Source organism: Mauremys mutica, chromosome 4, assembly GCF_020497125.1.
Source record: "Mauremys mutica isolate MM-2020 ecotype Southern chromosome 4, ASM2049712v1, whole genome shotgun sequence".
NCBI classification, from domain to species: Eukaryota; Metazoa; Chordata; order Testudines; family Geoemydidae; genus Mauremys; species Mauremys mutica.
In genome coordinates, this window is record NC_059075.1 from 106,063,479 (window position 1) to 106,087,379 (window position 23,901).

General features: G+C 42.7%; 1 protein-coding gene across 1 annotated transcript in view; it reads left to right on the forward strand.

The window, feature by feature from the left end:
* Positions 1-23,901, forward strand: part of PTPRJ (protein tyrosine phosphatase receptor type J) — a 153,943-nt gene that overhangs the window by 79,447 nt on the left and 50,595 nt on the right. The window contains exons 2-5 of the mRNA XM_045014385.1: positions 2,696-2,714; positions 3,226-3,447; positions 13,520-13,792; positions 22,840-23,112. Coding sequence (XP_044870320.1) covers positions 2,696-2,714; positions 3,226-3,447; positions 13,520-13,792; positions 22,840-23,112 — 787 coding nt within the window. The remainder of the gene's footprint in view (positions 1-2,695; positions 2,715-3,225; positions 3,448-13,519; positions 13,793-22,839; positions 23,113-23,901) is intronic.

Consider the following 23,901-nt stretch of genomic DNA (forward strand, 5'->3'; position numbering starts at 1 on the left):
CGGCAAGAAGGAACTGAGGAGCGGACGGGCCGGCTGGGGTATATATCCGCCGCCATGGCGGCGCCACTCCAGGGGGCGCCAGCCGGCCCGCCGGAGTTGCTAGGCTAAAAATGTTCCGAAGAGCCGTGCACGCGCGGCGCGCACACCTACATGGAATGGATAGGAGCAATACATCTCGAAGAACACCAGTTACTACAGGTGAGTAACCGTCTTTTTTTCCAAGCTTATTGAATAGTATGTGGAACATGTAATGGTGAACATTTACCAGAACAGGACAGAGGGGAATCTACATTCTGTGCTAATTTTATTGTGGCAGGTATTGGTGTCCAGAATTACCGACTTCCTTTCTGATACGATGATAAGTGAAGTCACATCTTTACTTTTATTCTCTGTGGTAAAACTAGTAGGCCAGCAGAGCTGATGGGAAAGAGCAGGTGGCCAAGTGGTCACTGCAGCCCAGACTAGTCCTCCGAGAGGTAGTGGTGCTAGAGAGAAAGAGATCACAAGTGCGTGAAGAAGTGAGATGAAACCTGAACCATAGAAGATGAATGTGCTATTTGCCTGAATCACTGATCTTTCTAAATGTGCATAGTATCTCATCTACATGAGGTTTTACATTAGTGCAAGGGTAGGTATGATTTCGTACAGGTCCGTAGCATCTCCTTGCCATAATATGGGGTGAATCACATCAGAGTGGATGACCAGTCTGGCCTTTATAAATCTGGCAGTAATGCTAGAGGGGAAGATTCTTGCCAGCTGCTCAGTCCATTCAAAGACAGAGGCTGCCCTAGCCAATGCCAGGGACAGAGGTCTTTGGGAAGAAGCCTTCCTGTGCCTGGAGAATTCCCTCAAACTCTACGGCTAAGTCGGTTTGCCCCACACTAGAATGAATTACAGAACGCTGTTTGATTTTGAGATTTTTATGCAAATGAAGTACGGGCAAGAAGTGAATAAATGACGCTATTTAGATTTTCCAATATTTTTCTTCCTTTTCTTAAAGGCTTATTACACTCAATGTCTATGTGTACTTGTATGGACTGTTCATATGTATCTAGGCAAGTTACACAACGTAAATAATTGTCTGTTTAATCCTTACATGTAATTGTTAAAATACATTACCACTATGCAGCAAAGGAAACAGTCAGTTTGCATCAGTAGGTTATGAGGATCTGAAAAGTTCAGTTTGTTTTCTATGTGTATGTGCCTGCAGAACTCCATCTAGTGTTGGTCTTTAGATTCTCTTTAATGTGCATTTTCCAATCTATATTGTCTGCTGCCACCTAGTGATAGAAGAAAATAATTATGGGTCAGTTCCATTAAATCTGGTTTTCAAACTGGTGCATTTCCCCTTGGGTGGGAAGGGAGGTGCCAAGGTTATCACGTGAATACGAGGATCTGACTGTCTTACTAACTGAGCTGCAGCTCCAGCTGCTGCTGCTGCTGCCAGGCTAGAAGAGGTCGGAGGAGTTTGGGGCATAGCATCTCCCTGTGCAGCAGCAGCTTCAGGGGGTGGAGAGCATATCAGCTCACTCTCCTCTGCAGAGGCTCATGTGCATGTGTCCCCTTGTGAGAATTCCTCCCTTCCTGCACAGGCTCTTGTGCATGCATGCTGGGGATTGTGTCTGGGCAAAAGGAGTCTGTGGCCTATGAGTGATTCTGGGGAGTCCCAGGGGTGGGAGCACAAGGAAAGGGGTGCAGCCCAACTGTCTATCACCCACCTAGAGCATATCCATGGAAAGAGGATGCTCACAAACTGGGGAGCAGCAGGGCACCCTGGCCAGGATGGACTCCTGGACCCCAGTGTCCAAAGAAACAGAGTTTCTTAGAAAGATGGGGAGTATACGTGGGACAAGAAACTCCAAAGTGGAGTGCAGCAAAAAAAGCTTGGGAACCTCTGCATTAAATGTTTGCAGGTACTAAAACAGCATAGTCAGAAATTGCAAAGCACCTCCTTGGATTTCCTTCTGCAAAAAAAAATTAAACACATGTTGACATTGCTATCTGAAAGGTTGCAGATTAGGTTCTTGGAGAATGCTTCTCAAGTCCAGACAATTATTATATGTCAACATATACAATAAAATAACTTTTTAAAACTGTTTCCAGTTTATCAATGAAATATTTTTCAAATTTGACTGAGTTCAGAGTGCTTTGGATCAGAAACACATGGAGTACTCCTCACTGAGACGTAATAGTAATGCTTATTGTATAGTATAAGGAGGATGGGAGAATCTTTTAAATCATAGATGGAAAAGACTTCTTAGCGCTAGACTTGTCCCTTCCAAGGGAAGGTGATTCCCTAAGACACATTTTCTAGTATTTTGTCTGAGGTCCTGTAGGTTTCTTTTATAACTTTTTAGGTACAGTATAAAAAAATAAGATTAGTTGTGTATACCTATTTCTATAATTAAATATTGAAATATTATGATTGCTGTATTCCTTCCCACCTCCGCAATATAGCTGCAATCTTTTGAACAATTTTTTTTTCTGTTAAATAAGTATTTTCTAGCTACTATTTTTTATGTCCATAAATTTTGGATGTCCATTTTGCATATCAAAAGTTTTGATATCTACTAGCAAACACAGATTTGATCTGATTAACAGCTACAGAGAGAATATATAATTTTAAGATGTTTAATTTCTGTTTTCTACTTCCAACACTTAGTTATCTAACTCCTAGTATTTATTTTATTTTCAGATCAAACCTGCAGCTGCCTGTAAGTACCAATCTATTACTTTATTATGATTTTGTTTAGAATCCAAATTTCACAATGTGGACAGGTGCAAATGGATATAAACTGGCCATCAATGAGTTTAGGCTTGAAATTAGACAAAGGTTTCTAACTATCAGAGGACTGAAGTTCTTGAACCGGCTTCCAAGAGGAGCAATAGGGGCAAAACACCTAACTGGCTTCAAGACTGAGCTTGAAAGGTTTGTGGAGAGGATGGTATGATGGGACTGCCTACAATGGCATGTAGCCGATCTGCAACTGCTAGCAGCAAATATCTCCAATGGCCGGTCATGGGACACTACAGTACAGTTAACTCAAAGTAAAAAAGTCTGATGTAAAAGCAGGGAACAGTAAAGTGGTATTTAAAGTGGTGGTGTTATAGTCTGAAGAAAACCCAATTAGCAATAACAAAAGTGATTACACACACATAAAGTGAAATGCCAGAATTATGTGTAGGTGTTTAACCATTTTTTTGTAATTTGTCCTTATCTTATAGGCTTTGAAGATTGCAGCTCAGTAAATGTAAATGCAGCGACGACAGAAATCCATATTGACACATTACCAGACAACTTTACAATAATCAGTGTAACTTTTGCAAATGGAACACTGTTCCCGAATTCATCACTGAACAATTCAATAGGAGGTCTTTCACCTGGTGTACAATACATTATCAACTTTCAAAATGGTACAGAAGCATGTTGCAAAAACATTACAACAAGTAAGTGACATGAGGTTGTTGTAGGAGGCAGTATCTTTTCATTTTATAGTTTTTCTTACCATTTTAAATCCTGTCTACACCAAAGAAAGCAAATGGCATAGCAGAGTGTTGCTCCACCTTGATTCCTGGCAGAGTAGTGAACCATGTTATGTCAAAGACCTATATCTGCTTAGTAGGGTTTGAAAACAGTTTGTGAACATGGGGCCTTACAATATTTCATGAATGCAGGTGCTGTCACCTAGTTGTAGACTCTTTACCTATGAAGGGTTACTTTTCTTTGCTTTCCTTTTCTTGGTTTCAGCTGGCAGCATGGACAAATGTATAGAGTTGGGCTAGTGCTGTGAGTGTTCGGACTGTGACGTATATATGAAATACTTTGTGACAAATCTCTCCTGCAACTGCTTATATACTATAACAGGGTACGGCAACCTTTCAGAAGTGTTGTGCCGAGTCTTCATTTATTCACTCTAATTTAAGGTTTCTCGTGCCAGTAACACATTTTAATGTTTTTAGAAGGTCTCTTTCTCCAAGTCTATAATACATAACTAAACTATTGTTGTATGTAAAGTAAATAGGGTTTTTAAAATGTTTAAGAAGCTTCTTTTAAAAATTAAATTAAAACGCAGAACTCCCCTGACTGGTGGCCAGGACCTGGGCAGAATGAGTGCTGCTGAAAATCAGCTCGCGTGCCGCCTTCGGCATGCGTGCCATAGGTTGCCTACCCCTGTACTATAATATATATGGTACTGTACCACATATCCAGATGGCTGATGGCCTTGTGTTCTAGTGCCCTCTCCTTACATTGTTGTACAGTCAGCAAGACCCCTTTTCCCACAGTTGCAATAAGTATCTTTTAGAAAGAACAGCACGTTGATGGTAACAACCTTCAACACCCTGAGTGGTGTAGGCAGGAGAAATGAGGCAGCCTGACATTTGAGTGTTGGGGAGGTCAGTGCTGCTGCTCTTCAGTCCTGGCTGACCAAACCTAAGATGGAAAAGGGATTGAGCGGGTGAAGGGGTGAAGGGGATCATTGATCCACAACTAGGAAATGCCCAGTTGTGGATGAGGAAAGTTACTGCTAAGGCCTTCTGAGTCCTGACTGCCTCCTGGCTTAAGTAGACTAAATAAAATCAGCATTGTATGCACATAAATGAAAACCTACCCCAGCATTTTCTACCTGAATACATCTGTAAGTCCTTAACGAGTTCTAAGGGTGCTGCCCTCTATCAGTTAATATTATCCTCCAGTTACATTATTGTGTCTTGTTGCTCCCTTTCTGTTTATCACGATGTTACTCAGGACTTCCCATATCCATCCTCCTATTCAAAACTGACCTTTCCTTCTTAATGCTCACAATAGACTGTTCCCTGCTAAACTTACACCAGGCCTGGATTAGCTGATTGACACTAAAAGGAGGGGTTGTGGGAAGCACTGTGAAAATTCTGTTGGAAGACGTGAATTAATGGAGTCTTGCGGTTAGCATCAGCTGTGTTTAAAGCAAAGAAATTCCGTTTGATACATATCATTCTAATAAATCTGGCTGATCTACCAGCACAACACTGAGTGACTCTAATGGCATATTTCGGAATGATGGTCTTTTATGTATATTCTTCTATTTGTTAGTATTGCAACCACTTGCCTGTCTATATAACACTATGGGCAGTTATACAATCTAGCTCCAGAATCTAAACATTTATAAGGCACTTTTCCAGATTATTCCATATTCTGTATTGGAAAAGTTACTTTTAAGATTTAGAAAAATAACTGTAGGGCAATATAGATGTACTTTGTATATAAGAAGGCTACATATCTTGTAAGGCCATGGCAGAAACAGAGAAACAGTTAGGGTAACTTACCCTCACATATTAGTAAAATGGCGTGGTCAGAAGTGTTTTGGGCATCCCATATTTAAACTAGTAATTCCTTAATGGTTTCATATCAAAGACACAGAACTACATTGACTGGTACACTCCAGCTGCTTTGTACTTCTTTACTGATGCATAACCAGAGTGGTGCACTCAGCCAAAACATACCGATTAATCTAACCCATAACGGCTAGAAGAATACCAGTTATAGTAAAAGAAGGAACCTTTTACATTAATAAGGCCATGAGGCAGAGTATGGGAAGTGCTCCGAGTTCAAGCATATGATAATCCATGTCACGACAAATCCTAGAATGGCATTAAGAACTTTCAGAGCGTACTCAGATACATTCACAAGCAGAGCAGCTTGTCTTGCCATATCCATAATGACAAAAATGATATTTCATGCTCTACCCTATACAATTAATATTAGTATTCACTAGTCCCGGGGCTAAATAAAACCTGGTTGTAAGCGACAATTTTTTGGATCACTGTTACAGAATACTGTAGTAGGTCTTTAAAAACCCAACCCTATAATGTAAAACCACAATTATATTATGTGAATTAATATTGGAGCTCTAATTGTTTTGTTTTCCTTTCAGCAAGTGTTCTTGCTGTACTAATAATACATATACTTTTTACCAGATAGAACCCAGTGCAGTTTCTGACATCAGAATTATAAATATTGGCACAGGAGAAGTAACCTTGACTTGGCAAAACAGGAATGATGAGGCTTCTCAGTAAACTTATAGGATACTCTGTGCAGTTAATGAAAGTTTTTCTCCAAAAAACATCACTTCCCAAATCACGACTGCTACCATTATGGGATTCGAACCTGGTACCTTTTATGCATTTATGGTCTTCGCACAAGCTGCAGGGACTGAAGGAGACCCCACTGCCACAGAGACCTGTATGAGTAAGCAGGACCAGCATTTCTGCCACAGAGGGCCCTGGAAAGCTAAGTTACATGATTGGGCTTCAGCCCTGCACACTGGGGCTCGGGCTTCAGCTTTAGCCCTGCGCGCCGGGGCTCAGGCTTTGGCTCCTTAGTTTCTACCCTGGGCCCCAGCGAGTCTTAACACCGGCCATGCGAGTGAGTCATTGAAACCTCTTTCAAGAAAACATTCTGAAATGATAATCTGTGGTTTCAGCCTCTGTCACCTCATCACTTTGTCTGATTTATGAAATTTCTGCACATCTTTGACAGAAAACTCTACACATTTTAGTTGATCTACTTGTAACTGTTTAGTCTAAGGCCTTGTCTACGCTACAGGGAAAATCGATCTAAGCTATGCAATTTGGGTTATGTGAATAGCGTAACTCAAATTGACGTAGCTTAGAGCTACTTAACGCGGTGTCCACAGTACATGATGTCTCCTGTCAACTCCCCTTACTCTTCTCAATGCAGTGGAATACAGGAGTCAATGGGAGAGCGATCTGTGGTTGATTTAGCAGGTCTTCACTAGCTCCCCTAAATCAACTGCCGATGCATCAGTCGCCATGCGTCGATCCCCCGGTAAGTGTAGACAAGCCCTGAGGGCTTGGCTACACTTGAAAGTTGCAGCGCTGGTCGTGCAGCTGTGTAGGGACAGCGCTGGTGTGTGGCCACACTCACAGCTACCAGCGCTGGTGTGTGGCCACATTTGCAGCGCTGTTGGGAGTGATGCATTATGGGCAGCTATCCCAGCGTTCAAGTGGCAGCAACGTGCTTTTCAAAAGAGGGGGGTGGGGGGTGGTGTAGTGTGACAGGGAGCGGGGGGAGAGAGAGAGAGTGGATTTTTGGAGCCAACACTGTGTTAGCTTCCTGACTTGAAAAATCAGAAAATGTTCCCGACCCCTTAGTCTTAACTCTTAATTGCAAACAGCCTGCATCCAACGGACTCCCCGCTGTTTCCCTGCCTGCCTCATTATCTCATTTGATTGTTCACAGCCAGGTACAGATTGATCACAGCAAACAGGAGCTATGTTTGTTTTTTAGATAAGCAGCTCCGGGAGCACAGAGCTCTGAGTTCACAACAAAACAAAGAGAGGCAGCATAACAAAACAAAGAGTAATTTAGTTAAAAGCATTCTGGGATATCTGCTAATACCCTGGAGGCCAATAACAGGGCTGGTGTGGGTCCACACTTGACGAGCAGCGCTGGATCACCAGCGCTGCAATCGCTACACCCCAACCAGACGAGGTGTACAGCCAGCGCTGCAGCCAGGGAGTTGCAGCGCTGGATGTGCCTTGCAGTTGTGGACGGTTACTAATTGCAGCGCTGGAAAGCCTCCACCAGCGCTGCAACTTTCAAGTGTAGCCAAGCCCTGAGATAAGTGATTTCTGCCAACGCAATACTGCTGCAGTTAGTAGTTCTGGGCTGCTTAGTAGCTTTAAGAGCATAACCTCTGGCCCACAGAATTAACAATAAAAGCTAGTGCTACAATAAATACAAGAGTATGTGTTACAATGCGGAATCATCCCACAGTCTTCATAGCCTTGTGTGTGTGTGTGCATGCACGAGAGAGAGAGAGTGAGAGAGAGAGCACTCTTCAGCCATAAAGGTTTGGCCCTCTTGATCAAGGAATTTTCCCTGCATTGAGGGACTGTTTCCACTTGAATAAATGCCCAGAAGGGAGTGCTATATTTCACTGAAGTTGTCCAGCTTTGGCACTGTTCTTAAATGTACTCATTCACATTTGGTAAGTTCCAGAGGCATTTAACCAGATGGTCTATATGGGATAGCACTTAGCATTTCTGAGCTGCTAAAGTCTGAATTGTTGGGTTTTTTGTAGTTGCTATGGTGGTTCTGAGGAAACATTCCTTTATATTTGGACTCAGGGGAGCTAATGAGGATGTGTTTGTGTGCACTTGCACAGCTTGCTGTTGCACATAAGCTGTGATTCAAGAGTCTTGTTTGTCCTGGCAAGAGTTTTATCCCACACTGAACAAGGCCACAGCATATGGATAAGGGACCCTTTCCCCTTTTTGCATTTCCAGCATGTGTATTTGTAGATTTTTGGAGGAAGACCAATTCATACAACTCAACAGACTCACTGAGAAGTAAGAAAGGCTTGTCTACACAGTGTTTTAGTCTGCGCCAGAGAGATCCACACTAGCATGTCACACATGCACTGTGTGGGCCCTGCTGACATGCACTCAAAGTTCCCTAGTGTGAGCTGATGTAGTACTCTGTGAAACTGGACTATGTTAACGTGCACTAGGGAACTTTTAGTGAGTGCCGCAGGGTCCACAGTTACCATGTGGCAAGCTAATGTGGACTAAAATTTACATCCTTCTGGTGTGGACTAAAGCACCACGTAGACAAGCCCTGAGATGCACTAGATGCAACTCACCGCTGGCATGAATAGGAAATCAGATATTTTCTTAATTTTTTTGTAAGGTAAATTCAGTTTTCTTTTGGTTAATTTATCAGTAATTTTAAAGCACTGTGTAAATTAAACAAAAAACCCCAAACCACCAAATTTATCTTACTTATTTATCTAAATATTTTAGAAGTACCTGGTGATTTTGGAGACTAAGTACTTTTTTAATCTGTATTAAAAACATGCTATCATTGTAGTGCATCCATTCAAAGAATGTGAATATTTGAATATCTAATACTTTCTCTTTGATGTTTTGTTGAACACCTAACTCCATTGACTTCAGTGGACCCAGGATTTCACCCAAAAAAAGGACATTCAAAGTAACTTAAATTCAAGTAATAAAATCCAGTAGACAATAGTTAATCTGAAATATGAGCTTCATTGGCAGTTGTATCCCAGGTGAGCAAAACTTTGGTTTTGTCCAGGACAACTAAGAATAAAGAGTTAACTAGGAAATGTTTACTGGTACTGTCAGTAATTTCATTTCTTGTTTAAACAAACAAACCTGACTTCTGGCATGCTGTGCCCTGTTTAATGAAGTTCTGGTGTGACCTTCTTGGCCTTTTGAAAATCCTAGCAGTTAAAAATCTATAAGGGATATGCTTCAGTTATAAATGGATGACTTCTGTAGAGCCCTACACACCTACATTTATATGAATAGCAGAAGAAAATGCAGAGTATTTAAAAAAAAAAAAAAGCAGCTAAGCAAATCTATTCATTCCTCAGCATATTAAGATAGGAATTAAGTGAGATTCAGGGATATGCTGTTAGGTTTCCTGAGCTGTGCTGTGCTGATGCTTGGTACAATTAGAGATGATGTGTGCAGGAAAGGTAGCTTTCAACCACCTTTCTGTTTTCTTGAACATGAGCCTGCTAGGAGCTGAAATGGCACCCAATGTAACTCGCATCAGATCCACCTTTCCACTCCTGGCATTTCCCTTACGTTTTAGCAGTAATAGGAAATGGGAAGGCTGGAGCAGCCCAAAGGGCTGAGGATCTGGTCCTTTAATTTTAGTCTGGTCCAGTGATGATATGCTTTAATTTTAACTGAATGTGTGCTTCTGAAATTTGCAGAATTGACATCCCTGTGAAGTCCTCTGTCTATGCCGGGGTCTCAAACTCAATTTACCATAAGCCAATGCCAGTCCTCAAATCCCCCCAGCAGGCCAATAATGTAACTCATGCTGCCCAGAACCTGCACCCCCAAAACTCTGCCCCCCCAAAAAACTTTGCCTCCCACCTGCCTAAGGCTCGGGGAGGGAGCTTGGGTGGGGGAGGAGGTCTGGAGTAGGGGATTGGGGTGCATGCCCTGGGAGGGTGTTTGGGTGCAGAAGGGGTGAGAGGTTGGTCTCTGGGAGGGAGTTTGGGTGGGGGAAAGGGTCTGGGGGGGATGGAGTTTGGGTGCTGGATGCAGGCTTGGGGCTAGGGCAGGAGGTGGGGTTGCAGGCTCTGGGAGGGAGTTTGGGGGTGGGAGGGGGTGTGGGAATGGGGGTGCAGGCTCTGGGAGGGAGTTTGGGATCTGGGGGGTGTAGGGAGGGGGTGCAGTCTTGGGGAGGGAGTTTGGGGTGGGAGGGAGTATGTGGGAAAGGTGTGGCATGCAGGCTCTGGAAGGGAGTTTGGGGCAGAGAGAGGGTGTGTGGGAAGGGGGGGCAGGCTCTTGGAGGGGTGGGTGGTGCGGCACTTACCTGGGGGTCCATGGCAGGGCGGGCCGAGGGGCCTCCGCGCACTGCTGCCCCAAGCCACCGCCACCCCAAGCCACCGCCCCTGCAGTTTCCAATTGGGCACAGGGGCAGCACGCGGATGCACAGCCCCACCCCAGGGCTGCAGGGAGGGGCCAGCAGATACGTGGAGTGAGCATGCAGATGCTGCTAAGCTCCGCCGCACTGCCAGGGCCACGGGCCATCGAAAATCGCCTGGGGGGGGGCACCTGGGGGTGGCAGGTGGGGCCAAAGGAGAGACCCAGCCCCCAAACTGCTGGAGCCCCGCAGGCCACATTGGGGAGGTTCGCGGGCCACCGATGGCCCGCAGGCCGGGAGTTTGAGACCCCTGGTCTATGTTATAGGCATCAGAAATGCAAAACTCTCCCTTCTCAATAAGCTTCAACCTTGACCTTTGCACTCTATCTCCTAAGGGGAAAGGAGCCAGTTCATTTTCCATTATTGTTCACTTGTTGGTGTCTCTGAACTACCACCAACAAAGATTCCAATTTCTCATGTCAGAAGCTGAAGGAAGTAACTGGGGGGCAGGGCAACCATTTTAGACTTGTGGCACCTTAGAGACGAACAAATTTATTTGGGCATAAGCTTTCCTGGGCTAGAACCCACTTCATCAGATGTATGAAGTAAAAAATACAGGAGCAGGTATCAATACATGAAAGGATGGGGGTTGCTTTACCAAGTGTTAGGTCAGTAGTTAGGTTAGGTCAGGTCACCTACTACAAGACAGGTCCAACAAAGAAAGTTACAGAACACCACTACCTGCCACCTACAGCCCCCAACTAAAACCTCCCCAGCGCATCATCAAGGATCTACAACCTATCCTGAAGGACGATCCCTCACTCTCACAGACCTTGGGAGACAGGCCAGTACTCGCTTCCAGACAGCCCCCAACCTGAACCAGCAACTACACACCACACAACAAAAACACCAACCCAGGAACCAAACCCTGCTACAAACCCTGGTGCCAACTCTATCCACATATCTGTTCAAGGGACACCATCAAAGGACCTAATCACATCAGCCATACCATCTGGGGCTTCTTCACCTGCACATCTACCAATGTGATATGTGCCAGCAATGCCCCCTCTGTCATGTACATTGGCCAAACTGGACAGTCTCTACGCAAAAGAATAAATGGACACAAATCTGACATCAGGAATCATAACATTAAAAAACCAGTAGGAGAACACTTCAATCTCTCTGGTCACTCAATAACAGACCTCAAAGTAGCAATTCTTCAACAACAAAAAACTTCAAAAACAGACTCCAACGTGAATCTGCAGAACTGGAATTAATTTGCAAACTAGATACCATCAGATTAGGCCTGAATAAAGATGGGGAGTGGATGGGTTATTACAAAACCTAAACTTAATTTCCCCAATACTAATTTCTCCCTACTGTTACTCACACCTTCTTGTCAACTGACTGTAATGGGCCACTCTCTAACCACTTCGAAAGTTAGTTTTCCTCCCTTAATATCCTGCTGTTAATTGTTTTATCTTGTTAGATTGACTTAACACTTGGTAAAGCAACCCCAATCCTTTCATATATTTATACCTGCTCCTGTATCTTTTACTTCATACATGTGATGAAGTTGGTTCTAGCCCACAAAAGCTTATGCCCAAATAAATTTGTTAATCTCTAAGGTGCCACAAGTCTAAAATGGTTGCCCTGCCCCCAGTTACTTCCTTCAGCTTCTGACATGAGAAATTGTCCCCAGTACATCACAAGAATTTATAGGATATTTTGTATTTTGCCATGTTACTTTTCCAACAGATGTCTGAGTAGTTAAAGTCTTCCATTACTTGTGTTTTGGTTATTTCTGTTGTTTGTTCTATAAATGCCTCATCTACCTCCTCATCCTGATTAGTGGTCTATAGTAGACCCCTAGTATGATATTGCCAGTTGTTTATTCCCCTCTTTTATTGTCACCCAGAGACTTTCTACTGGTCTGCCTGTCACTTCCTTGTGGACCTCAGTACGAGTGTAAATATTCTTGATATATAATGCAATGCCCCCTCCTTATGTTGTTACACTGTATGTGCAAGCTAGTCTAGCCGGTCCTCCACAGTGGAGTAACCTACACTGATATATGGGGATTCACAGCAGGTTGAACAACAGAAACTCATTATAGCAGTAGAATAAATTCACATTCTCTGGACCATGAAAAAGAAAAGAACAAAATATGGGCCCGCCAGTCCAATGGGCCCATTGTAACTTTATCCCACATGATGTGAAAAATGCCGGTTTTATTTGTGTAAATGTCAAAACGGTTCTTGGAAATTTACAAACCTATTTGTTTTATTGTCTCACAGTGATTCTACAAGTTAACTATGTTGCATACAAGAAATTGTTTTTTAAATGCAATTCTAATAACTTCATTTTTTATTTCATCACATGCCCTCTTGTCCTGTATCATGGAAAGGATAAATACATACATTTCCTGCCGTACAATAACAACAATAAATTCCCTGAAACCATGTTAGACTACAACAGTGACTAATGTATAACGTGGACAAGAAGCCAAATGATGCATTGTAACTGATTTACGACTAATCTGAATTAGGAAATGGACAGATACACATTTTCAGATTTATATTGCCAAATATAAGCACTATTTTTTTCTTAGATACTGTTTCTTTTTTTAGAAAGTATTCCTGGTCTGGTATCAATAACTGTATTTTTCCTCCAACAGCTCCCAGTCCCAATTTGTAACATTGAAGTTATAAATCTTGGTACAAGACAATTAAATTTAACCTTGCAAAACAATGAAATTGTTGCTTCTGAGTACACCCATAGGATTGGCATCATTTCAGAAAATGATACTTCTTATGCTACCAACCAAACATTCCAAACCACATATGTTGTAATTAAATTATTAGAGCCTGGTATTTTCTGTACATTTGAAATATTTCCTTTAGCAGCAGATAAGACTGAAGGACACCCAAACAGAACAAGCACATATACAAGCGCATATATTTGAAATGTCCATTTTTTAAAGGTACCTTTTCTCCCAATATCTCTATTAATAATGTTTAAGAATTTTGCTGGAGGGTGATCCTACACGTTTTCCTAAATACTACTCACTCTCTAAAAATGTATGTGTTTTTGTTTTTCCCCAAACAGAGTCCAGTCCAGTTTCTGACATCCAGGCCACAAATATCGGCACAGAACACGTGACCTTAACATGGGAAAACAATGACACTGCTGCTCCTAATTACACATATGTGATATCCACTGATGGGAATGGAATTTCGCCTACTCAGAACCAAACCTCCCAAAACAAAAATGCTGTAATTGGGAGACTACAGCCTGGTACCCTTTATAACTTCACAGTAGTTCCACTAGCAGCGGATAACATGACTAAAGGAGACCCAAAAGTCAAACACATCTATACAAGTAAGTAATAGAAAGATACAGTACATGTTGCTTACAATTAAATACACTCTTTCTTTTCTCTATTACCCCTTCCCCCAAGTTATGTGTATTCGTTTATGTAATAAAAATACTCCATATTGTCATCTTGTCTCCTCTTATGTGCTCCAGCCTTTACATTTCTGTTAGAATAAAAGTTTGGCTGTGAAAGCATGTGAGATTATCAAATCACTGATTGGAAATTAGCTCATTTTTCATTCTGAATATTTCAGACGTGGAACCAATGTCCTGTTCACCAGGGGAGCCCATTACTGGCGTCTGGCCAAGCTCTGCTCAGCACAAACCTAAATGATACTGGTGCTCAGAGTATATCTAAACCTGGAGCTGGGGGGTGTGATTCCCAGCTCAAGAAGACATGCTTGCATGCTAAAAGCAGAGTGCAGCCATGGTGGTGAGAGTGGCAGGATGGACTAGCTTTCTTGAGTATGTGCCTATGGTCTTTAATGGGCATGTACTCAGGGTGGCTAGGCGATTCCTCTACCAGTGCTGCCATGGCTACACACTTCTTTAGTGTGCTAGCTCAATGAGAGCTAGTACACATATGTCTCTTTGAGCTGGGAATTACACTTCCAGCTCCCAGTGTAGACATCTGCTAAGACACATCTTTGTTCTTCTAATGCTGAGGCTGGTGGAGTACAGTTGAGTTCCACCATAACCTAGAGCAGCTTAAGGGTTGTGCTAAGGGCTAGATTTTCAAAGGTATTCAGGCACGTAAAGATGCAGATAGATGCCTAATGGGATTTTTTATGCACCTTATCTGCATCTTTAGGTGTCTAAATACCTTTGAACGTTTAGCCCTAAATCCCTCTGGCAGTAATGGCCCCTATGAAGCATTTTGCCAGCTGGGGATCACTCAAGTGCATGACCTCAGGGCTGCCCAGAAGATTCAGGGGGCCTGGAGTCTTCAGCAGCGGGTCCCAGGGCGGAAGGACCCCCCGCCGTTGAAGACCTGCCCCGGGACCCGCTGCCGAAGTGCCGGAAGGACCCCCCCGCTGCAGGTCTTCGGGGCACTTCGGCGATGGGTCCCGGGGCGGAAGGACCTCCCGCCGCCGAATTGCCAACGATGACGCGGAGTGGAAGAAGCTTTGGGGGCCCGGGCCCCGTGAGAGTTTTCCGGGGCCCCTGGAGTGAGTTAAGGACCCTGCTCCAGGGACCCCAAAAAATTCTCGTGGGGGCCTCTGCAGGGCCCATAGCCTGGGGCAAATTGCCCCACTTGCCCCCCACTCTGGGCAGCTGTGCAAGACCTCTGTCATACCACTACACTTGAAAGAGATAAGGGGGCAGATGGGGCACTGGATGGGTAGCATAGAGACACCTATGCCAGTTCAGTCCCCACAGGAGTTTCCCTAAGCCTGGGGATCCAGCTGCCTCTGCCTATCTCTGGGCAGCCCCTCTGCAGCCGCAGCACCCTTTGTGGACCCTTAACTCGGCCTGCAGTCTGCGGCTTTGCTAGGCTGGAGCTCCCCAGCTCCCTCTGCCCTTCCCCAGCACTGCTCCACCCTAGGTACCCTCCTCAGCTTCTAGGCAGCCAGGTCCTTCTCCCTCAAGAAGCTAGAGAAAGAGTGCCTTTTCAGCCTCTGGCCCTCAGCCCTCTTATAGGGCTAGCCGTGGCCTGACTGGGGAGTGGCCTCACCTATGTGTGCTTCCCCAATCAGCCTTTCTTTTCCAAGATGTAGCCCTCTCCAGGGCTGTTTTAACCCCTCTGGGCAGGAGCAGGGTGGCCACCCCGCTACAGTGTCCCACATCACTAGTTACTTTTGAAAATGTGGGCCAGTGTATTTAGGTGTGTTACCATATTTAGGATGACATGGTGCAAGCTTGAAAAAGAAGAGAATTCAGGAGTAAATTAATGTATTCTTTAAAACCCAGAGAAAGCTGAAATACTTCAGCGTGTTTATAAGGAGAGAGTAGAACGCATGCACACACAATACACTTGAATACGTTGTCCAAGCACGCGCACACACTGAAATCTGCCATGGCTGGGGTTCAGAAGTGCTCTGAAGAGGTAGCTGCTGGGCTTTGTTATGAGGCTTTGAAAAAACGAAAGGAAGAGGTTTGAAGAATGGCAGATTAGTATTTTTATTATTTGTATTACTACGGATCTAGGCGCCCTAGTCATAGACCAGGACCCCATTGTGCTAGTTAGAGGGTCAAATTGAGTCTGAAATTAGGTGTATTGTTTGTTAAATTAAGAATGACCATTGCCTTTTGTGTATTGTTTTGCTTGTACTGTACAATAATTATTATTTTACAGCACGATCAAAACAATACACAAAAGATAGATAACTAGTTGCAGATAACTAGATACACCACTGTATCTTGGATTTTGTTGCAGTCAATGAACAAACTTTTAACCAATCGTGGGTTTCCAGAACTAGACTCGGCCATGTTTGTGACTAAAGTGAGATACTGATATCTGAACAAAACATTGTGCCTTTGAGTTAGACTCTTGGGAGTAAAAGTCCTTGACAGTGCACGATCACATATCCTGTAACTTTTAAGGAGAGAAAGGGGAATCTCCTTATCCTCAAAACTGGTTTAAACAAGAGAGAGCCACCAGTGGCAAACACAACTAGAATGTCTCTCCTCAGGGAAACAACTTAATGGGAAAAGGTCAGAATGATCAGAAGGGGTGGCTTCATGAATAAGCTCTAAGGGTATGTCCAAACTGCAGTCTGAGGTGTGATTGTACTCAGGCAGATGTACCCATTCTAGCATGGCTAAAGATAACAGTGTAGAGGGTGTGTGTGTGTGTGTGTGTGTGTGTGTGTGTGTGTGTGTGATAAAAGCATATGGGGGATTCCAGCTATGTATTTTTAGCCCATGCTGAAGTCTGTGCCCCTGCGTCTACACTGCTATTTTTAGCTGTGCTAGTGTGGGTATGTTTATCCATGCTGCAATCACACCTCTGATTGCAGTGTAGACATATACCCTAAAATGAAGTAGACTAGATGTGGAGATAATGATGAAAGAAAAAAGGGATATGTCCTAGAGCAGGGGTTGGCACCTTTCAGAAGTGGTGTGCCGAGTCTTCATTTATTCACACTAATTTAAGGTTTAGCGTGCCAGTCATACATTTTAACGTTTTCAGAAGGGCTCTTTCTATAAGTCTATAATATATAAACAAAGCTATTGTTGTATATAAAGTAAATGAAGTTTTTAAAATATTTAAGAAGCTTCAATTAAAATTAAATTAAAATGCAGAGTCCCCCGGACCGGTGACCAGGACCCAGGCAGTGTGAGTGCCACTGAAAATCAGCTTGTGTGCCGCCTTCGGCACGCGTGCCATACGTTGCCTGCCCCTGTCCTAGAATAACACTGATTTTTAAAAATAATGCACCCAACCAAGTTTCTTCATTAGCAATATTAAATAAAGATTTTTTTTTTAGCATATAGGAACTCTGCATATAGTAACTCTGATCTTGCAGTGGTTATAGTGATGGTGGCAGGAGACGTTTGTTGTGATTAACCTATGATAGTGTGGAGTACAGAAGATGTTTGTTATGGTCAAGTTGTACAATTCTTATTAAAGCAATAGAAATTCACATGGTCTTGGATTTCTCCAGGATGGAGACATCTGTGAGACTGTAATTTGTCATAGTCATGAACTTTGTATTTTGCAGCTTGCTCATAACTGCAGTATGTGTTTCTTCTGGAGCAACAACGTCAATATTATTCACCTTAAGAACTCTTGAAAGATAGTCACGCTTAGCATGACAGACCTTGCACATGAAGTTGAGCTGGTCCCACAGTTCTCTGGCCTAATGACTGTCCCATTGGGAATAAACACTTACAGTTATTGGGTCACAGAGACAGCGTGCATGTATTTCTGTAGTGCAGTGATTAGAGCACCCACCTGGGAGATCCAGGGTCCAGCCCCCATCAGAATATCCCACAGCTTAGTGACTAGAGCATTGCTCCTGAGAAGTGTCGGATACCCCATTCAAATCTTTTCTCCCACTTTCCCTGACCGGGGGGAATTGGACCTGGGTCTCCCACATGCCTGGTGAGTCCTCTAATCACTATGCTAAAAGTCGTAAGGTGGGCTCTGCTGCTGCCTCCTCTGGGTTTTGAATAGGACCTAACGCAGTAGGCAACCTCAGAACATCAGGCCCTGCATGTGACTTGGACGGCCAAATGTCTATCTTCTCCTAGTTTGTGAATCACTGGGACTTAGGAAGGGCTAAGTATCTGGACACCTAGAGGGGGCAGCAGTGTGCATGCTCAGAGACAGAAACTTAGGTGCCTAGGGAACTATTACCTTGAATGTTTGGGCACTTACAGGGGTTGGGCAGGAGGTCTTGTGCATCACAAGGGAGCCAAAACTGAGTTTTAGAAATGTAAAATAGGGACTTAGGCACCTAGCTCCTTTTTTGCATGACCCCTAAGAGCCTGATCCAAGGCCTGTTGAAATTCATGAGAGTCTGTCCTCTGACTTCATTGGACTTCGGATCAAGCGCTATGAAAATAGCTGGTAGTACACACAGACTGAAGGCTCAAAGTCAGTTTTATAGAATCATAGAATTGTAGGGCTGGAAGGGACCTGATGAGGCCATCTAGTCCAGCCCCCGGTGCTGATGCTGAACCAAGTATTTCTAGACCATCTCTCACAGGAGTTTGTCCAACCTGTTGTGTTGGCTTACAATGCTTAGTTTACATTTGATAGAGAGGTACACATCTTACTTCCTGGCTGGAAGAAATCTGTTTTTCTCTTTGGTGGGTGACAGATTTCAAAACATATTTACAGCTCCTTAAATATCATTTACACATACATCTTATCAACATAAAAATGATCAGCATGATCCTGGATTTCATTTAAGACCTCATGTGATATTCTGTATGGATAAATAGTCTGAAGGCAGTGTGTTAGACGTAGTGACTATCAGGCCAATTAAGAGTTGCTGGCACTCAACAGTGAACCCTTTGCCAGAAGACATCAATGGGACTCCGTGTCCCAGTGTCATCCGCACATTTTATAAGCATACTCTCCATCCAGTCAGCCAAGTCATTAATGAAAATGTTGAATACCACCAAACCCAGGACAGTCCTATGGGACCTCACTAGATATGTCCTCTCAGCTTCACAGCAAACCATTAATAACTGCTATTTAACTGGTCTTTCACCAAGTTGTGTACCCACCTTATAGTAAATTAATCTAGACAACGCATTTCCTAGTTTGCTTGTGAGACTATCCTATGGGACTGTGTCAAAAGCCTTACACAAAGCAACATGTATTATGTCTACTGTTCTCCTTCCTCCTCCCCCACCAATCCCTTAGACCGGTAACCCAGTGAAAGAAGTAAATTAGGTTGATTTAGCACGATCTGTTCTTAACAAATCCATGTTGGCTATTACCTTTTATCCTATTATCCTCTAGGTGTGTACAAATTTATTGTTTAGTAATGTATATCTTTCCAGGTATGAAAGTCAGACTAACTGGTCTATATTTCCCCAGGTCGTCTTTGTTCCCCTTTTTAAAGATAGGCACTTTATTCTGCCATTCTCTAGTCCATCTTTCATGAGCTCTTGAAGATAATCACTAATGGTTCCAAGATTGCTTCAGCTAGTTCCTTAAATACCCTAGTCTGAATTCTATCAGGCCAGCCCACTTGAATACATCTAAATTATTTAAATATTCTTTAACTTGTTCTTTCCCTAGTCCGGCTTGTGTTCCTCCCCCTTAGTGTTAAATTGTGACAAGATGCTTAAAACAATATTATCATTTTAGTGAAGTGTGAAGCAAAGTTAGACGTTAACTTCTCAGCCTTCTTTATGTAGTCTGTTATCTCTCTTACCCTGCTAAATAGTGGGCCTACATTTTCCTTTGTCTTTCTCTTGCTATAATTTATTTATAGAACCTCTTCTTATCGCCTTTTATGTCTTTTTCTAAGTGTAACTCACCGAATCCCTTAGCCTTTTGGATTTCTCTCCTACATGCTCATGCTATTCTTTTGTACTCATCCTCAGTAATTTGATCATGTTTTCACTTTTTGTAGGATTCCTTTATGATTTTAAGCTCATTAAAGGGCTGATGATGGAGCCCTATCAGTATCTTACTTTTCTTCCTATCTTTCCTTCACATCAGGATACTTTGCTGTTGCATCTTTAATCTTGTCTCTTTGGGAAACTGCCAGCTCTCCTGAGCTCCTTTTTTCCCTTAGGTTTTCTTTCCATGGGGCCTTACCTACCAGTTCTCTGAGTGAGTAAACATTTGTTTTTTGAAGTCCAGTGTCCTTTTTCTGCTGCTCTCTCCTCCTTTTCTTTAGAATCATGAAATCTATCATTTGAAGACCACGTTCAGTCTTCTACCTTCAGATTCCCAACCAATTCCTCTCAGCTTTTCAGTTTCAAGTCTAAAATAACAGGTTTCAGTGTTAGCCATGTTAGTCTGTATTAGCAAAAAAAAAAAAAAGCCACCAAAAAAACGAGGAGTCCTTGTTAGAGACTAACAAATTTATTTGGGCATAAGCTATCGTGGGCTAGAACCCACTTCATCAGATGTATGAAGTAAAAAAATACAGGAGCAGGTATCAATACATGAAAGGATGGGGGTTGCTTTACCAAGTGTTAGGTCAGTAGTTAGGTTAGGTCAGGTCACCTACTACAAGACAGGTCCAACAAAGAAAGTTACAGAACACCACTACCTGCCACCTACAGCCCCCAACTAAAACCTCCCCAGCGCATCATCAAGGATCTACAACCTATCCTGAAGGACGATCCCTCACTCTCACAGACCTTGGGAGACAGGCCAGTACTCGCTTCCAGACAGCCCCCAGCCTGAACCAGCAACTACACACCACACAACAAAAACACTAACCCAGGAACCAAACCCTGCTGCAAACCCCGGTGCCAACTCTATCCACATATCTGTTCAAGGGACACCATCATAGGTCCTAATCACATCAGCCATACCATCTGGGGCTTGTTCGCCTGCACATCTACCAATGTGATATGTGCCAGCAATGCCCCTCTGTCATGTACATTGGCCAAACTGGACAGTCTCTACGCAAAAGAATAAATGGACACATCTGACATCAGGAATCATAACATTAAAAAACCAGTAGGAGAACACTTCAATCTCTCTGGTCACTCAATAACAGACCTCAAAGTAGCAATTCTTCAACAACAAAAAACTTCAAAAACAGACTCCAACGTGAATCTGCAGAACTGGAATTAATTTGCAAACTAGATACCATCAGATTAGGCCTGAATAAATATGGGGAGTGGATGGGTTATTACGAAACCTAAACTTAATTTCCCCAATTCTAATTTCTCCCTACTGTTACTCAAACCTTCTTGTCAACTGACTGTAATGGGCCACTCTCTAACCACTTCAAAAGTTATTTTTCCTCCCTTAATATCCTGCTGTAAATTGTTTTATCTTGTTAGATTGACTTAACACTTGGTAAAGCAACCCCCATCCTTTCATATATTTATACCTGCTCCTGTATCTTTTACTTCATACATCTGATGAAGTTGGTTCTAGCCCATGAAAGCTTATGTCCAAATAAATTTGTTAATCTCTAAGTTGCCACAAGTCTAAAATGGTTGCCCTGCCCCCAGTTACTTCCTTCAGCTTCTGACATGAGAAATTGTCCCCAGTACATCACAAGACTTTATAGGATATTTTGTATTTTGCCATGTTAATTTTCCAACAGATGTCTGAGTAGTTAAAGTCTTCCATTACTTGTGTTTTGGTTATTTCTGTTGTTTGTTCTATAAATGCCTCATCTACCTCCTCATCCTGATTAGTGGTCTATAGTAGACCCCTAGCATGATATTGCCAGTTGTTTATTCCCCTCTTTTATTGTCACCCAGAGACTTTCTACTGGTCTGCCTGTCACCTCCTTGTGGACCTCAGTACGAGTGTAAATATTCTTGATGTATAAGGCAATGCCCCCTCCTTATGTTGTTACACTGTATGTGCAAGCTAGTCTAGCCGGTCCTCCACAGTGGAGTAACCTGCAGTGATATATGGGGATTCACAGCAGGTTGAACAACAGAAACTCATTATAGCAGTAGAATAAATTCACATTCTCTGGACCATGAAAAAGAAAAGAACAAAATATGGGCCCGCCAGTCCAATGGGCCCATTGTAACTTTATCCCACATGATGTGAAAAATGCCGGTTTTATTTGTGCAAATGTCAAAACGGTTCTTGGAAATTTACAAACCTATTTGTTTTATTGTCTCACAGTGATTCCACAAGTTAACTATGTTGCATACAAGAAATTGTTTTTTAAATGCAATTCTAATAACTTCATTTTTTATTTCATCACATGCCCTCTTGTCCTGTATCATGGAAAGGATAAATACATACATTTCCTGCCGTACAATAACAACAATAAATTCCCTGAAACCATGTTAGACTACAACACTGTGACTAATGTATAACATGGACAAGAAGCCAAATGATGCATTGTAACTGACTTACGACTAATCTGAATTAGGAAATGGACAGAGATACATTTTCAGATTTATATTGCCAAATATAAGCACTATTTTTTCCTTAGATACTGTTTCTTTTTTTAGAAAGTATTCCTGGTCTGGTATCAATAACTGTATTTTTCCTCCAACAGCTCCGAGTCCCAGTTTGTAACATTCAAGTTATAAATCTTGGTACAAGACAATTAAATTTAACCTTGCAAAACAATGAAATTGTTGCTTCTGAGTACACCCATAGGATTGACATCATTTCAGAAAATGATACTTCTTATGCTACCAACCAAACATTCCAAACCACATATGTGGTAATTAAATTATTGGAGCCTGGTATTTTCTGTACATTTGAAATATTTCCTTTAGCAGCAGATAAGACTGAAGGACACCCAAACAGAACAAGCACATATACAAGCGCATATATTTGAAATGTTCATTTTTTTAAAGGTACCTTTTCTCCCAATATCTCTGTTAATAATGTTTAAGAATTTTGCTGGAGGGTGGTCCTACACGTTTTCCTAAATACTACTCTCTCTCTAAAAATGTATGTGTTTTTGTTTCTCCCCAAACAGAGCCCAGTCCAGTTTCTGACATCCAGGCCACAAATGTCAGCACAGAACAAGTGACCTTAACATGGAAAAACAATGACACTGCTGCTCCTAATTACACATATGTGATATCCACTGATGGGAATGGAATTTCGCCTACTCGGAACCAAACCTCCCAAAACAAAACTGCTGTAATTCGGGGATTACAGCCTGGTACCCTTTATAACTTCACAATAGTTCCACTAGCAGCGGATAACATGACTGAAGGAGACCCAAAAGTCATACACATCTATACAAGTAAGTAATAGAAAGATACAGTACATGTTGCTTACAATTAAATACACTCTTTCTTTTCTTTATTACCCCTTCCCCCAAGTTATGTGTATTCGTTTATGTAATAAAAATACTCCATATTGTCATCTTGTCTCCTCTTATGTGCTCCAGCCTTTCCATTTCTGTTAGAATAAAAGTTTGGCTGTGAAAGCATGTGAGATTATCAAATCACTGATTGGAAATTAGCTCATTTTTCATTCTGAATATTTCAGACGTGGAACCAATGTCCTGTTCACCAGAAGGGCCCATTACTGGCATCTGGCCAAGCTCTGCTCAGCACAAACCTAAATGATACTGGTGCTCAAAGTATATCTAAACCTGGAGCTTGGGGGTGTGATTCCCAGCTCAAGGAGACATGCTTGCATGCTAAAAGCAGAGTGTAGCCATGGTGGTGAGAGCGGCAGGATGGTCTAGCTGTCCTGAGTATGTGCCTATGGTCTTTAATGGGCATGTACTCAGGGTGGCTAGGCGATTCCTCTACCAGTGCTGCCATGGCTACACACTTTTTTAGTGTGCTAGCTCAATGAGAGCTAGTACACGTATGTCTCCTTGAGCTGGGAATCACACTTCCGGCTCTCAGTGTAGACATCTGCTAAGACACATCTTTGTTCTTCTAATGCTGAGGCTGGTGGAGTGCAGTTGAGTTCCACCACAACCTAGAGCAGCTTAAGGGTTGTACCAAGGGCTAGATTTTCAAAGGTATTCAGGCACATAAAGATGCAGATAGGTGCCTAATGGGATTTTTTATGCACC